Genomic DNA, 13,316 nt, shown 5'->3' with positions numbered 1-13,316 from the left:
ACTGTCTCCCTCCTTTCTCGCTCCATCTTTCCGTCTACCTCTGTCTGCGACTGAATCAGTCACTGGATATGACTGCATTCAGAGTCAAGGTGTCTGTTGCTTGTCAACACCAGGGTTACGTCAGTCAAAGTGATCCGGCGATCAGCCGTTCTGCTTGCACACACGAGTGGCAAGACACTACTCACTCATACGAACGCAGGGTGTACATAGCGCGGTGACACAAAGATGCTCAGGTGTATATCGACTGTGACAGTTAGCGATGACTAGCCTTCCTCGGAGAAGATGACAAACCCAGAAACGCTTTGACTTCCGAGGGAATGACAAGACGTTACAGTCTTTGGAGGAGAGCTGGTGTGTGACTGATATAATGGCTGCTTGCCTGCTAAAGATAGCGTCGCTAAAAGCTTGGCTTGTCATGAGTTGTCCTGTGAGTTCTCATTTCAAAAGCGTCACTGTTATGCAGAGGAAATGAGCTCCACAGTGCATCCATTGTTTACGTGGGCTTACTTCTATTTACATTTGAAGATGGGACTTTGTCCCAGCTTTACAGCTCACAAAGAGAGGAGAGCCCCTTCGGGCACTACGACAGTAGGAGCGCTAGCCACATTTATTGCCCCCTCCCAGGTAAAAATGTGTAGAAAAGCCTCAAAATATGGTTAATGTTTTATTACAGTAGTTAAATTTGCTGCAGGTCTTTCACCTCCTTTACCGTCCTGTTCACTGCACAATGATGGAAGACATCAGGGCAACTTTTAAAGACGAGGACATTTGCTTCCTTACAGATTTCTTTTGTGTGTACTTTTTTTTGTCACACTTGAATTTTTCAACAAATTTTGTCATCAGGAATTGTTATCCTGAGAAATAAAGTAGTTTTCAATTGCTTTTTACTAAGGGAAGAAAGCTATCCAAATGAACCTAGCTCTATGTGAAAATCTAATTGCCCCCTTAAGCCTGACGCCTGGTTGTGCCACCCTTAGCAATAACAACTTTCAACTGGCAATGTGTCTTTTACATCACGGTGGAGCAATTTTAGACTGCACATTGTTGCAGATTTTTATTTTATATAATTCAGCAACATAGAGGGTTTTTAAGCTTAAACTGCCTTTTAAGATCACATCACAGCCTCTCAATCAGACTGAAGCAAAGACTTTAACCAGGACACTCACAAACCTTTATTTTGGTGATGATATACCTCAGCCTATTGGTTGTTCTGGGTTCTTTTGTGAACCCCCCCCCTGGGTGAGTTGTTGATGAGTAATTTTGGTTTGCCAATGATTTCCAAGAAAGTTCCCTGCTGCTACATGTTTTCTCCATTTGTGGATAATTATTTTCTCTGTGGTTCGCTGGAGTCCCAAAACCTCAGATAAGTGTTTGAAGCTCTTTCCAGACTGAAAAATGTCAATGATTTTATTCCTCATCTCTTCTTGAAAATCTTCAGATAAGTCCCTAAACGTGTTGCTTTTGGTATCGTTTAGCCAACGTCTTGTAGCCAGACAGGTTTGTTAGATTTTTTTCTTATTTTTCTGGTCTGGCTACAGTCTGGATGTCACTGTTACAGAATCACAGATTTAAAAAACAAAACAAAACAAAAAAAATACAGAAGGAATCTGTATACACATACATTTTCATAAATAAAAGAACTGTTATCTACAACTTTGCCAACTTAAATTGTTTTTTTTTTCAGTTCTAACATGTAACTTGGATGCTTTTACAACTTTAGTTACCTGTCTTTAATGCATTCCTACAGTACAGTAAGCTTTATAACAGGTATTGCCTATGGGGGAGTGATGGAAGTAGTGGTTAGAGCAGGGCGCTTCCTTCCTAGGAAGACTGCAAGTTTCCTGGTGCCAATCCCACAGACTACTACTCTGGGTTCCTAAATAAGACACTTAGTCCCAGAATGTCCTCCGGGCACCATACAATGGCTGCCTATTGCTCCTTAGGGGATGGCCTAATTGCATATGCAAATTTCATCGGAATGTATGTTGCAATGACAAAAAAATAAATAAAAAATAATGTTATTATTGGGTTTAGCAAACTATTAAGGTCTGTGATTTTTAGCCAAACTTCTATAAATTTACACTTTTCTAAGATGAAGACAGGTTGTGGGTAATCTAAGTTTTGATTTTAGTTGCCCAAATATACTTTTTTTTTTTTGACAGTGAGCCCATTTCAAACACAGAACTCTTACCAATGTTTGTGAGGCGGGCTTAGTCTTGGATGATAAAGTGCTTTTGGCAAGGATTTCTTGGTTTGTACTACATCATCAGACACCCAACTTCATTAATCATAATTAAAGAACACGCACCCTGGATCCTTATCCAGGCTTTGACAGCTCAGTTCTAGCTGTTTGAAATGTTTTATTTAATGCTCTGTAGATATGGACACAATAAAACAAGCAGCTATTTTCTTGTAGCCATTTCCTGACCTATAAAGAACAACACACATCTCTCTTACTGGGTTGGAATATTCTCTCATCTTACCCATTTTTAACAACTTATTCCATATGTACACAATAAGCTAAAATGTCTTTTACACTTTGATCAACCTAAAAGGGCAAATAATACATTAAGAAAGCCTAAAGTCAGTTATTTATAGCAATTGTGAAGGCTGCCAACAAAAGTGGCAACTTTGATCTAGTTGAAAATAACTATTTCTTAACATTTAAATTTCTTCAAAACAAAGGTCAGGTTTTTCGAGTAATATTCTTCTACTACAATATAGAGTTATTGTATTTTAAGGCTCTTTACACATTTTTATGAGAGCCGCCCAAAAAGTGTGCAAGGTGCAGGATTTAGCATGTTTATTGGTCCTTAAAATACCTTAACTGCATTTGTTGCCCATGTAAACACACAGGTAAATTGAACAACTATAAATTCACATATAAAAAAGATGCAGAGCATAGTAGATGACTCTTAAAATTAACCTGCATGTAAAATTATCTTTTTTACATTTATGACAGATTTTCCTTTATCCATTTAAATTAGGCCTAAAATGTTTTAAAGGGGACATTTCATGCTTTTCAGTTCTTCATTTTTAAACAGAAATGACTCAGCTGTGGTCTATATAAAGTGGAACTGCAATGCTTTGGTCTGAAATCCTCCTTATTTTACCCCCACAGCCCATCCTTTGCCCCTGTTCTGAGGTGCGTCTGAGAGCAACTCATCTTGGTGCTCTCTCTTTAAATCTAAAAGAAGACACTTCACCCCCCCACCCCCCCCTGCCTTCAACAGGTCGCAGACCATTCCACTCCACCCCGTCGGCCATTTTTGTAGCATGTGGGAGGGTTAACAACCAAAACCTTCAGCTTGGACTACAAAATCACACAGAGAAAGAAAAATTTTGGATTTGCGAGATTGGTGGCTGGAATAGCCTTGCCTTTTTTTGTCCAGAAAATACTGCCCACGAACAGTATGCAGTGGATAATAGGCTCAATGCAGTCACTAAAACTGCAACACAGTGACTGTTACAGATTGTTATAACTGAGGAGAAATCATATTTTTTGTAAAATAATTGCACTTGTCTTTGTTCTTTGCTAGGATTGAACCTTATTGTTTGTGTATTGAAAAGGTGTGGGGGAGATCAAAGGCTTGTTGTAGTGAGTAATACTGTGATTCTATTAAGATAGTCTGCACAAACTGAGTGATTCATCTTTATTGGCAAAAGAAAATTCTTTGCACAAAAACAACTTTATTATTACTCTTCTAAAATATGTACACATTCTGTAATTTTTCTGGGCTTAGAAGAATATTCAAAATTGTATTGAAATTTTGTCGGGTTTGGGGGGGGGGTTGCTGAGAAATGTTTCATTCTTCAAAGGGGGGTGCAACAGAAAAACAGAACAATTGCATCAGTGCAACATACAATAAGTGTGCTTATCTATGGTAGATCATTCTTCCTTCCCTTCTTTCTTTGAGATTTGATGCGACACTAGAGCTTGTCGTACTGTCATTGATTTAGAGACAAACTGAAACAGATGATTTCAAAGAAATATATATATATATATATATATATATGAATAATAGAGACTTTTTACTCACAAAAAACATTACTTTGTATGTTGCTTTCTTCAGAGGCTGAGGAATAATGATTTAAATTGAACAGTTTTGTAGAAAAGTTGCAACACAATTTCTCTACAAGTGGTTTAAAACATCACCAACAAGCTTACATGCTTGGTTCCTGCCTTGGGTGAAGAGAAATGATACCTGACGCATTAATGTAATTCTTTTCTAGTATGCATGTAGCCCTGTATGTTGAACTAGATAAAACTGAAGTGAGTCTGAAAGACCTTTTAGGATGAGAGAACTGTTGCTGCATTTATGATCATCAGGTAGTAAATCCTACGCTGACTGTTTCCCACCTGTTCGTACTTCTCCAGCTCTGTGTGGTAGATTTGCCGGATCTGAGACAGCTTGGCCCGGTAGTCGGAGTGTTCTGCCGAGTTGTCTGCCCCGACGCCGCCGGTGGCCGCCGCTGCTGCAGCCGCGGCCGCAGACCCGCCGCCTTTCTCCGGTCCGGCCACGCCCTCTGCCAGAAGCATGTTGTCCAGTCGCATCAGCTGGGGATCTGGAGGCTCCTCCTCCTGGGCGCCGCGGATACTGAGCACTGCAGAGGACAGACATGACAAGCATGACGCTAAACCCACATCCTTAGCGGAAACTACAGGAGATTGACAGACATAAAAGAAAGGTCCTAACTATTCCCCCTTGTTGCAGCTTGCAGGCTGAACTTGAAATACGACTGTCATTACGAAAGTTCAAGCCTGCGCTATAAAAATCTGCAGCTTCAAAGTCTGGCAAGACCATAAACAGGAGGAAATTTCATTGATTCGATCTTTAAATTCATTTAAAATGAACACAACCATTTACAAGAGCTCATCTTTTTCTTCTCTCTGCATGTACAGTCTACAATTAGTCCTGAACTGATGTGTTTTAGCGGAAAACACATTAATAAGGATCTCAACATAGCTTTAATAGGGTAAAGAAGATAGAGTGTGTGCCTAAATAAATAGCTGTAAAACATATGATCTAAAATGTTAAATATAAAGAACAGTTACTAAACAAGAGTAAAGTGGCAAACAATACCTAATCATTTTCAGAATCTTATCATGCTGATATCAAATACCGATTCTCTTTATTTATGATAAGTAGTAGAGTTTCAAAACATATAAAATCACTATTCTAACTGCAACATCTTTTCTGTGGTGTTTTAATCACAAAGGTATGCTTTGATGCAATAGAGACCAAAAATATTTATTTTGCCATAAACGTAACCTCTGCTTGTCCATAATGTGTTTAGCCACTTTAAATGGATGGTCACCACCCTTTATGGCCACACCTGACATGGAACTTGGTGACCAAAAGTATAAAGGGCAGTATTGCAATGCTTAATATTAATGCAAAGTCGGGTTTTCCTAATATAATGTAAGCATAATAGATATTTTTCTGGTTGGTTTTCCACATTGTATAAATTAAGACCAGCAAGTCTTCAAAAAGACGGCACTAGAACTGTTCAAAATGTTGCCTTAAAATTAGAAATGCGTTAAACAATCGGTTATTGGATGATTTTCCTGCTTGATCAGCCCTGACCAGTGTTGGAGAGATCCAAAATGCAAAAATATGTGTTGCTTTTACAATCAGTGAATGCACTACCCAGATGTGCTACCGGGCTGCCAGGTTGTTACTGCAACACGAAGACTTAAAATGTGCTATTTTCAGTATTGGTGAAATGTATAAAATGATCAGAGGAAGCATAATGACCTAAAATGCTTCTAAAAAGGAGGCTTTATTTTCAAAGATATGTGAAAACGTATCTGCGGTTTGCTTACGTTGTAGGAGAACGAGAGAGAGAATACGATTTTTAGCACATAGCAAGAAACCTGAATGGTGAACAGCAAACTCTGTTTTATCCTTTAGAGCTTTCAACCTCAGTCTGTTAAGTACCGTGCCGCACTTAGAAACACTGGCAGCCTGTTAGAAATGTCACTGTTAAGATAATCTGCCTTTTTTATGAAATATGCTTGGAGGCTGCTGCTTTTGTAATGCTAGCTATGTTAACTGCACTAATTGCTAATATAAGATGCTAAAGACTGCATAAAATATGTATTCGGTGAACCCTCTGTTTTAATCTATAATATTTTATATTATGTTTTATTGCTTACCACTTTTTAAACTATTTTGCACATTTAGAAACGTTCCAAAAAAAGTGATCAAAGACAATGTTACTGACCATTTCTGACACTCCCAGGCAATTTACATAAAACATCTACTGTTATATTAAAAACTGAATTTACCAGTTTAAACATTTAAGGGCTTAAATATGTTTAAAAACAATTTCTGATGTGGACAAAATTTTATGATGAGGTTCATAAAAAGCAAAAATGGGGAAAAAGTGTTCATACAGTTGTTGTTTTTTTGTGTGCTAATCTTTAAAAAAAAAAACATTATTGTGTTTCCATGGTAACCTGCTGTTGCAATTTGATCACGAATGAGTTTGGACGAGAGCTAAAAACCTGATCAAAGTCAAACGCATCAAGACAATTGTGGCTCTTCTAAAAATGAACAATGCACAGAAATCTTATTTCCATATTGGCCCGACGTAAACAGGCAGGTGTTCCACCGCCGCTGTGAGAGGTTACTGCTGTCCTGCCTGTTTCAGCCACCAGAAGGCTCCCTCGGTAAAGGAGCGACGCACGCCGCTCTCCTCTGAGGTTCAGACAACAGCCGACCAGGTGCAGCCCTCCATTCCATCCCCTGCCTTCAAGGACAAAGACGGCACACTATTGAACAATGCACCCGTCCCCGTGCCAGATCATGCTCCGCGTGTCTCCTGTATGCTGCGTGTGGACACTGAGGGTGAATGGCAGCATGTGAGACAGAGCAGCAGAGCCATATTCCAGGTCACAGCGGAGGCTCCTTTGTAAGGAGGATGTAAGGCTCTGTCGCCCTGTGACCTTTCTGCCGAGCGGGGGGTCCAGATGGATTCCAGGGCCGGCACGGGGAGCTCCCACCTCCTTTCATCTCGCAAACCCCCCCCCCCCCCCCCCCTTTTCCCTCCCTTTTTCTCCTCCAGCAACAACATCATCCATTCCCATCAGCTCCGAAACGTGAGCAAGCTCCGCTCAAGAGGCAAATGTCAATGGCCATCAGACGGCTGGAAAAGGTCAGGAGTTCAGATGGGGAGCAGACGCGTGTGCGGAGGCGGGCGGGCGGGCGTGCGCGTGTGTGCACGCTGTTAGATGGATATCTGGAAATTTTTCATGTGAATCACACCGGCGGGAAATTATAACACTCACCAATTTGATTCTGACAAAACAGTCGCAGCATCCCAACCAGAGGGGGAATCTAATGAGCCTAAAAGTGATTTATTCATTCCCTCTAACTCCCTGAGTGCACAACTAAAAGCATGAAATGGATTAAATAAATACAATTAATAAGGAAAATCAAACAATCCACTGTGCTGGGGCATAATTACCCTAACCACAGCAATCAGCTTTATTTATTCCTGTTCAGTAATAGCAATGAAATCGATTAGACCTCAATGCCAGTCGAAGTGCTTCGCTGTGAACTTTGCAACCGCGGACTATACATTAACGTAATCACCTGACAGTGGGAAGGGGCCTCTATTACAATAAATCAAGGGCGGCACAATAACACGGAAAACCTTTGATACACATTTTACAGTCTATTGTCACGACGAATAGGAAGAAGGGATGGGGGGGGGGCTCTCTTACTTCATCAGTCCCTGATTAGCATCTATAAAAGGAAGATGGCCATCATCTCATCTTGATCATTACTGACAGGCTTAATTGAACAATGAGGGGACACAATTCCCCTCTCCACCCCCCCCCCCTTCCTCCCCTCCTTTTCTCTTTTTCCCCTCCTTCCACTGGTGCTTGCTAAATTCCCTTCCCGGGATGTGGGCCGCCAAAACCCAAAAAAGGCAGAAGCGTTACATGAAATGAAACACAAACAGCTCCCGAGCTGCTTCCTGAATAATAAATGGGACTCTAAGAATAAGCCTTTTGTTTATTTACCGATAAAATTAATTCCCGCTCCCGTTTTATTTCCTTATAAGCTTGCTCGTGTCCACTGCCTCCTGTTTGCAAACAACAGGCGCATCCCGGGCGTAGTGTTAAGATTGTAAATAAACACGGCGATCAACGCACCCACTCGTTAAGGGTTGGGGGGGGAGGGGGGGCATGCTGAGCACATACACACGTGCGCTTCTGAACAAATGATATATACTGAGCCTTGTAAGAGTATTCACACACTCTGAACTCTCAGGTTGTGTCATGTTCCAGCCACAAACTTCAATGCATTTTCTGAAGAGGTCTGGAAAGTGTGGCGTGAATTTGTTTTCGGCTTCTTTTACGTTGATACGCCCCTGAACGAAATCCTCTGCAACCAAGAGAATTCAGAAGTCATGCAATTGGTAAATACAGTCCACTTGTCTCTGGATAAATCCAGCTGTTCTTTTTTTAAAGAAAATAGAAGAAAAAGAAATAAGCATCCCAAGGACAAAGGAACAGAGAGGTCAGGGATCAAGTTGTGGAGAAATTTTAAAAACACAACTGCAAAAGGAGTTGCAGAGATCCAGAGCTAAGGCCGGATACTCAGTTCATTTTAGTTGTGCGCTTTGCATCAAGCCTCAAGACAGAAAGAAAGCTAGAAGCTGCCCTTTGTAGCTTTGTCACAGGCTATATGGGGGGACACAGCAAAGACGTGGCAGAAGGAGCTCTACCCCCACTTTAAAAACATCACATGTGGTGGAAAACAAACGCTTAATACTTCAATCCACAGGGTGGTACATGGTGGCGGGAGCATCATGGTGTGGGGAAGCTGCTCAGAGCTTATAGGAAGACGGATGATGATATGTCCAAGAGAAACCAGAAAGTAAAACTTATAAAAGCTGCAAAAGACTGTGGTGGAGGCTTAGCTTCAAGCAGGACAACCATCTTCAACTTTCAACCACATATACAATGGGATGGTTTAAGCCAAAGCACGTTCATGTTTTACAATGGTCCAGTCAAAGTCCAATAATTACCTCTGTGACTTAAAAACCCACATGCTCTATGTCCAAACCTGACTGAGGTTCAGCTATTTGTAAAGAACTGGTGACGATTTCAAAAAAAAAAAAAAAAAAAAAAAAAAAAAAAGAACTGGTGACGATTTCAATCACTAGACATGTAAAGCGAGTAGAGCTATGTCTGAAAAAGACTTCTGCAATTGTAGAGCAAGGTGGCACGACAAATTATTGACGCAAAAAGTTGAATACAAATGCACACCACGTTTATGGCGTTGTTATTTTGGGTAAAAAAAATCTGAAAACCTTGACTCATTTTCCTTTCACTTCACAGATACACGCTACTTTGTGCTCGTCTTTCACGGAAAAAAAATAAATCACCACAAAAACATTGAATTTAATTTCATGTAACAAATTGTGAGTTGAAAAAGGACATTATTTGACTATTTCTGCAAGGAAGTGGTCATGCAGACTGGCGGACCTTCCTGAGCCCCCCACAGCATGTGGCTCCATGGGCGCTTGTAAATGAAAACATGTTTAATTAATGACGCCGAAGTATTCTGTCACAATTAGGGAGATCTGAAGTCAAACAAGGCAGGAGTGATGTCCCTGACAGCCTTGATGAAAGTTTATCCCCTCTGCCTCTAACTGGCAGCAAAACACTGGACTGGATCCATTTCCCATCAATAAAGTAATGCAATACACTCTGCGGGCCTGCGGTGCAGATACGTGTGTGTTTGTGTGTCCTTTCTTATCCACGTCACATGACCCCAGAAAGGACCAGGCAGTGGCTGCGCTCTCCCTATCGATTGTGTGGGCACACGTCATCTAGGGTTTCAGCAGTTAATAAATCAGGCCCGCTCCTGACACAAATCTCCGAGTGTGTGCGTGTTTCTCTGTGTGGGCCTGTCACAGAGCAGTCAGCAGGAGCGAAAGCGACAGCCACATGATAATGTAACATCACCACCATTCATCCCTGCCACACAGCATTCTCAGACAAAACAACAACAACCTGGGAACCAGAAAAAAAAAAAAAAAGCAGCATGATTTACAGCAGACATGACAAGTATCACTAATACAAACCCCTCCCCTTCCCCCCCGTCTCCTTCAAGGAGTTCAGCTCCTGCCCTCATCTGCATTCGTACGCAGTCCCAAAAAAAAAAACAGTCCTCATCAGAAGCAGCAACGTGTAACACTTCCTGCTGACCGATTAAGGGGATGTAACACCGCTCAGGTCCCGCTAAATGTAATTTATGTCATATGTCGAAAGTTCACAGAAATCTTGAGCTCTCGTCTATTAATATGGAAACCTTAGGATAACTGAAATACTAAAAAAACGCACTGTAAGTAGCATCAGTCCACAAGAGAGTGTTTTAAGAACTAAACATTCCTTCAGAATAAAAATTCCTTAACCTCTTAAGCCCAGCCCCCACCCTTTTTTCTTTTTTTTCCAGAATTTCTGCTCAAAACAACATGCTTAAATCTAACCACGCTTTATTCGGACATTACAAATTGGTTTAATCTTAGATAATCTGTGTATACCAAATTAGCTATTTTTAACAATGAATTTACAGTAATGAAAAGAAAAAAAGGGGGGGGGGGCTTCTGGGCTTAATAAAGCACATTCTGACAAAAAAGAGAGAAAGATTGACTTTAATTTTTGTTCATAATAAATAGCCCACAGATTGTTGTTTACTGGGATGTGCTTGTTAACAGCATGCAGGTGTCTCATGATTTTAAAAAGCAACAGAATGTTTCCTGTTATACTGCTCCTACAGTTTAAATTCACTTTAACGAGTTGTCAGCTCGCTGTTAGGAAAACATGCAATTGGGATTTTGTTCTTTAAGAATATTTTTAAAGTTGCATTTGTATTTTCCTCCCTCATTTTCTTACGATTTCCACAACAGTGGCGTTCCTCGCTAAATTCAACATCATGTGAAGGCATCAAGGGCAGTCATAGTCCATCTATCTCACCGGCTGTATTAATGGCATCAACAGCATAAACGTCTCACACTTGAAACATAACAGTCAAACAAACATGGCATCCAAAAGTCTTTAGCAAATGTGACTTTCGACATGCTTGTATTGCGATGACAATTGTGATTCAGTATATCGTATGGCTCTATCTAGAGTTATCATAAAAGTGTTTTTGTGTGAATGTACGAATCAAAGCAAAGAAAAAAACGCTGCGCCGCCCCTCCCCCATCTGTTGCTGTGCACTGACTGATCAGCTTGCTGAAAGAAAGCATCGACATCAAAAGGTACAATCTGCACAATAAGCGCTTGACAGCGCTGCTACATGTATCAAAATGTAAATAACAATAGGTACAGTTTAAAGATAACATTCATTTATTGGGAACATTATCAGTAATATTATCTTAACTGAAGTAGGAAGAATTATTAAGATTGTGTGGTTTTCATAAAAGCACTTTAAATTGTGTTATATATTTTCATTTTAATTTTTAAGTAGTTGTGAAGCTATGATCAGCACAGCCATACAGACCAAGAACAAAAAGCAAAAATACAGGAAACTAATGAGACTTCGTGAAACTTTCTAATCAGTTTCTCTGTGACAAAGAAAAGCTGTTTCTGAAGCAAAAAAACAACAACTGAGGGTTATCTCCTAAATGCAGGAATAAAACCAAGATAAAGAGTGTGTTACTTAGAGGGCGCTAAGAATGATGGTATGCCACAATCATGAAACAGTACTTGACAATTGTAGCTTAAAAAAGCCATATTGTTATAATTTCAACAGATTATGTTCCTAAAAAAAGCCATCAACAAAAAAAGAAAAACGAAAGGAAAACATTGATGTAACTAAGCAATGTCTACGTCATTTAGCGGTTTTAAAAATAGGGAATGGAAATCATTTTAGGAATAAACAAAATGGGTAACCCTAAGTAAACTCCCAAGCCGTTAAATAATACCAATGGCAGACGTTCACTCAGCCAAACCAAAACTTGGTTCATGGTGGAAATGTTTACCACTACATGTCCACATTACTCAGAGCATACATTTATTCAGAAATCTATTAAAAACTCATTCTCTTTGGCTTCTTGGCTTGAAACACAAGTGTAGCGTCTGTGTGTGGCTATTTTTTTTATAATACTTTTAACAATTTTCTTGTATTTTACTATCTGTGTTTATTTAGTTGTGACCTGCCCATGGTGCACCCTGCCTGTCGCACAAAGGCCGCTGCACAACCCTGCATGGATAAACGGTTATAGACGGTGGATGGATGGATGCTTGTTGGATTGTTTGTTGGGCCAAATCGTAAAGGACTCAGATCAACATTAGGTCTTTTTAAATACATTTAATTTTGACACTCAGATTAACAAGGGTTTGTCGCGTACTAGCAGTTCTAAACTTTTAAAAGCATTTTAACGCAATAAGACTGTTCAATTGTTAGCAAGGCAGTTCTTTAGGCACAGGTTACAGAAATAAACTCAAAAAAATCTCTTTACCAAAAAAAAAAAAAAACACGAACAAATATTTGGGAGTGTTACAGTAACAAATGAGCCACATAAATACAAACAAACGGGTATTTTTCCATTTTTTTAAACTTGTTATTTAGATATCGGCTACATGGACAAAATATAGATGGATTATCTAAAGATATTCTAGCCACTAACCCCTCAAAAACCTATTAGAAAACTTTGTGAGGCCCAAAATGTTCGCCCCCATCTCCAGATAACAGGAAGCCGTGCGGCTTCAGTCCGCAAGGGCATAGTCATAAAGTATCTCTAAAGCAGCTTTATGTTTTATCAGCCATCTGAGTATCATGTGCAGAAAGGGGCCAGAGTTAAAGTGTTGCATCTGACACTGCGGTGGGGGGATGGGGATTACCAAGGCCAAGTGGGAAAAAAAGCACCAAATACTAGAGAGACAGGCCTAGACGAGGAGATGTGGACGGTGCAGGCTGGTGGAGGGGGGGAGGGGGGGGAGCAGAGTGATGGAGGGAGAATGAAAGGCGAAAAATAGAAATGGAATAGGAAAGCGAGGTGTCAATTAAAAAAATGAACCCCAATGCATTTGGGAGGTGACAGCTGGTGGGAGACGAGCTGACAGGCGTCACATTAGGCGGATTTGGTGGCCGCTCCCCTCATCCCCTCCTTTTTTTTTTTTTTTTACTCCTGCTTTCCCTCTGTCTCTCTCTCTCCCTCCCCGGCTTTCTCCGACTGGCGATCGGCGGTTTCTCGTACGACAGCGGTGGCGGCAGGCAGGCAAGGCGAAGAACTCAGCTTGGTGTTTTTCAGAACAAGTTTCCCCTGCAGCTACTCCTAATAACGGT

The 13,316-nt window shown here is 40.5% G+C and overlaps 1 protein-coding gene across 7 annotated transcripts in view; it reads right to left on the bottom strand.

Annotated features, from left to right (window-relative positions):
- pbx1a (pre-B-cell leukemia homeobox 1a) overlaps positions 1-13,316 on the bottom strand; it is a 76,733-nt gene that overhangs the window by 16,289 nt on the left and 47,128 nt on the right. For all 7 annotated transcript variants that reach the window (XR_004931224.1, XR_004931225.1, XM_036138190.1 and 4 more), the window contains exon 3: positions 4,361-4,605. Coding sequence is in view for 5 of the 7 variants with exons in the window: in XM_036138190.1 (XP_035994083.1) it covers positions 4,361-4,605 (245 nt within the window). In the remaining 2 variants the exon portion in view is untranslated. The remainder of the gene's footprint in view (positions 1-4,360; positions 4,606-13,316) is intronic.

The sequence above is a fragment of the Fundulus heteroclitus genome, chromosome 6 (genome assembly GCF_011125445.2).
Source record: "Fundulus heteroclitus isolate FHET01 chromosome 6, MU-UCD_Fhet_4.1, whole genome shotgun sequence".
Taxonomy (NCBI): Eukaryota; Metazoa; Chordata; class Actinopteri; order Cyprinodontiformes; family Fundulidae; genus Fundulus; species Fundulus heteroclitus.
The sequence above is the reverse complement of the archived record's forward strand: the minus strand, read 5'-3'. Positions and strand labels throughout refer to the sequence as shown.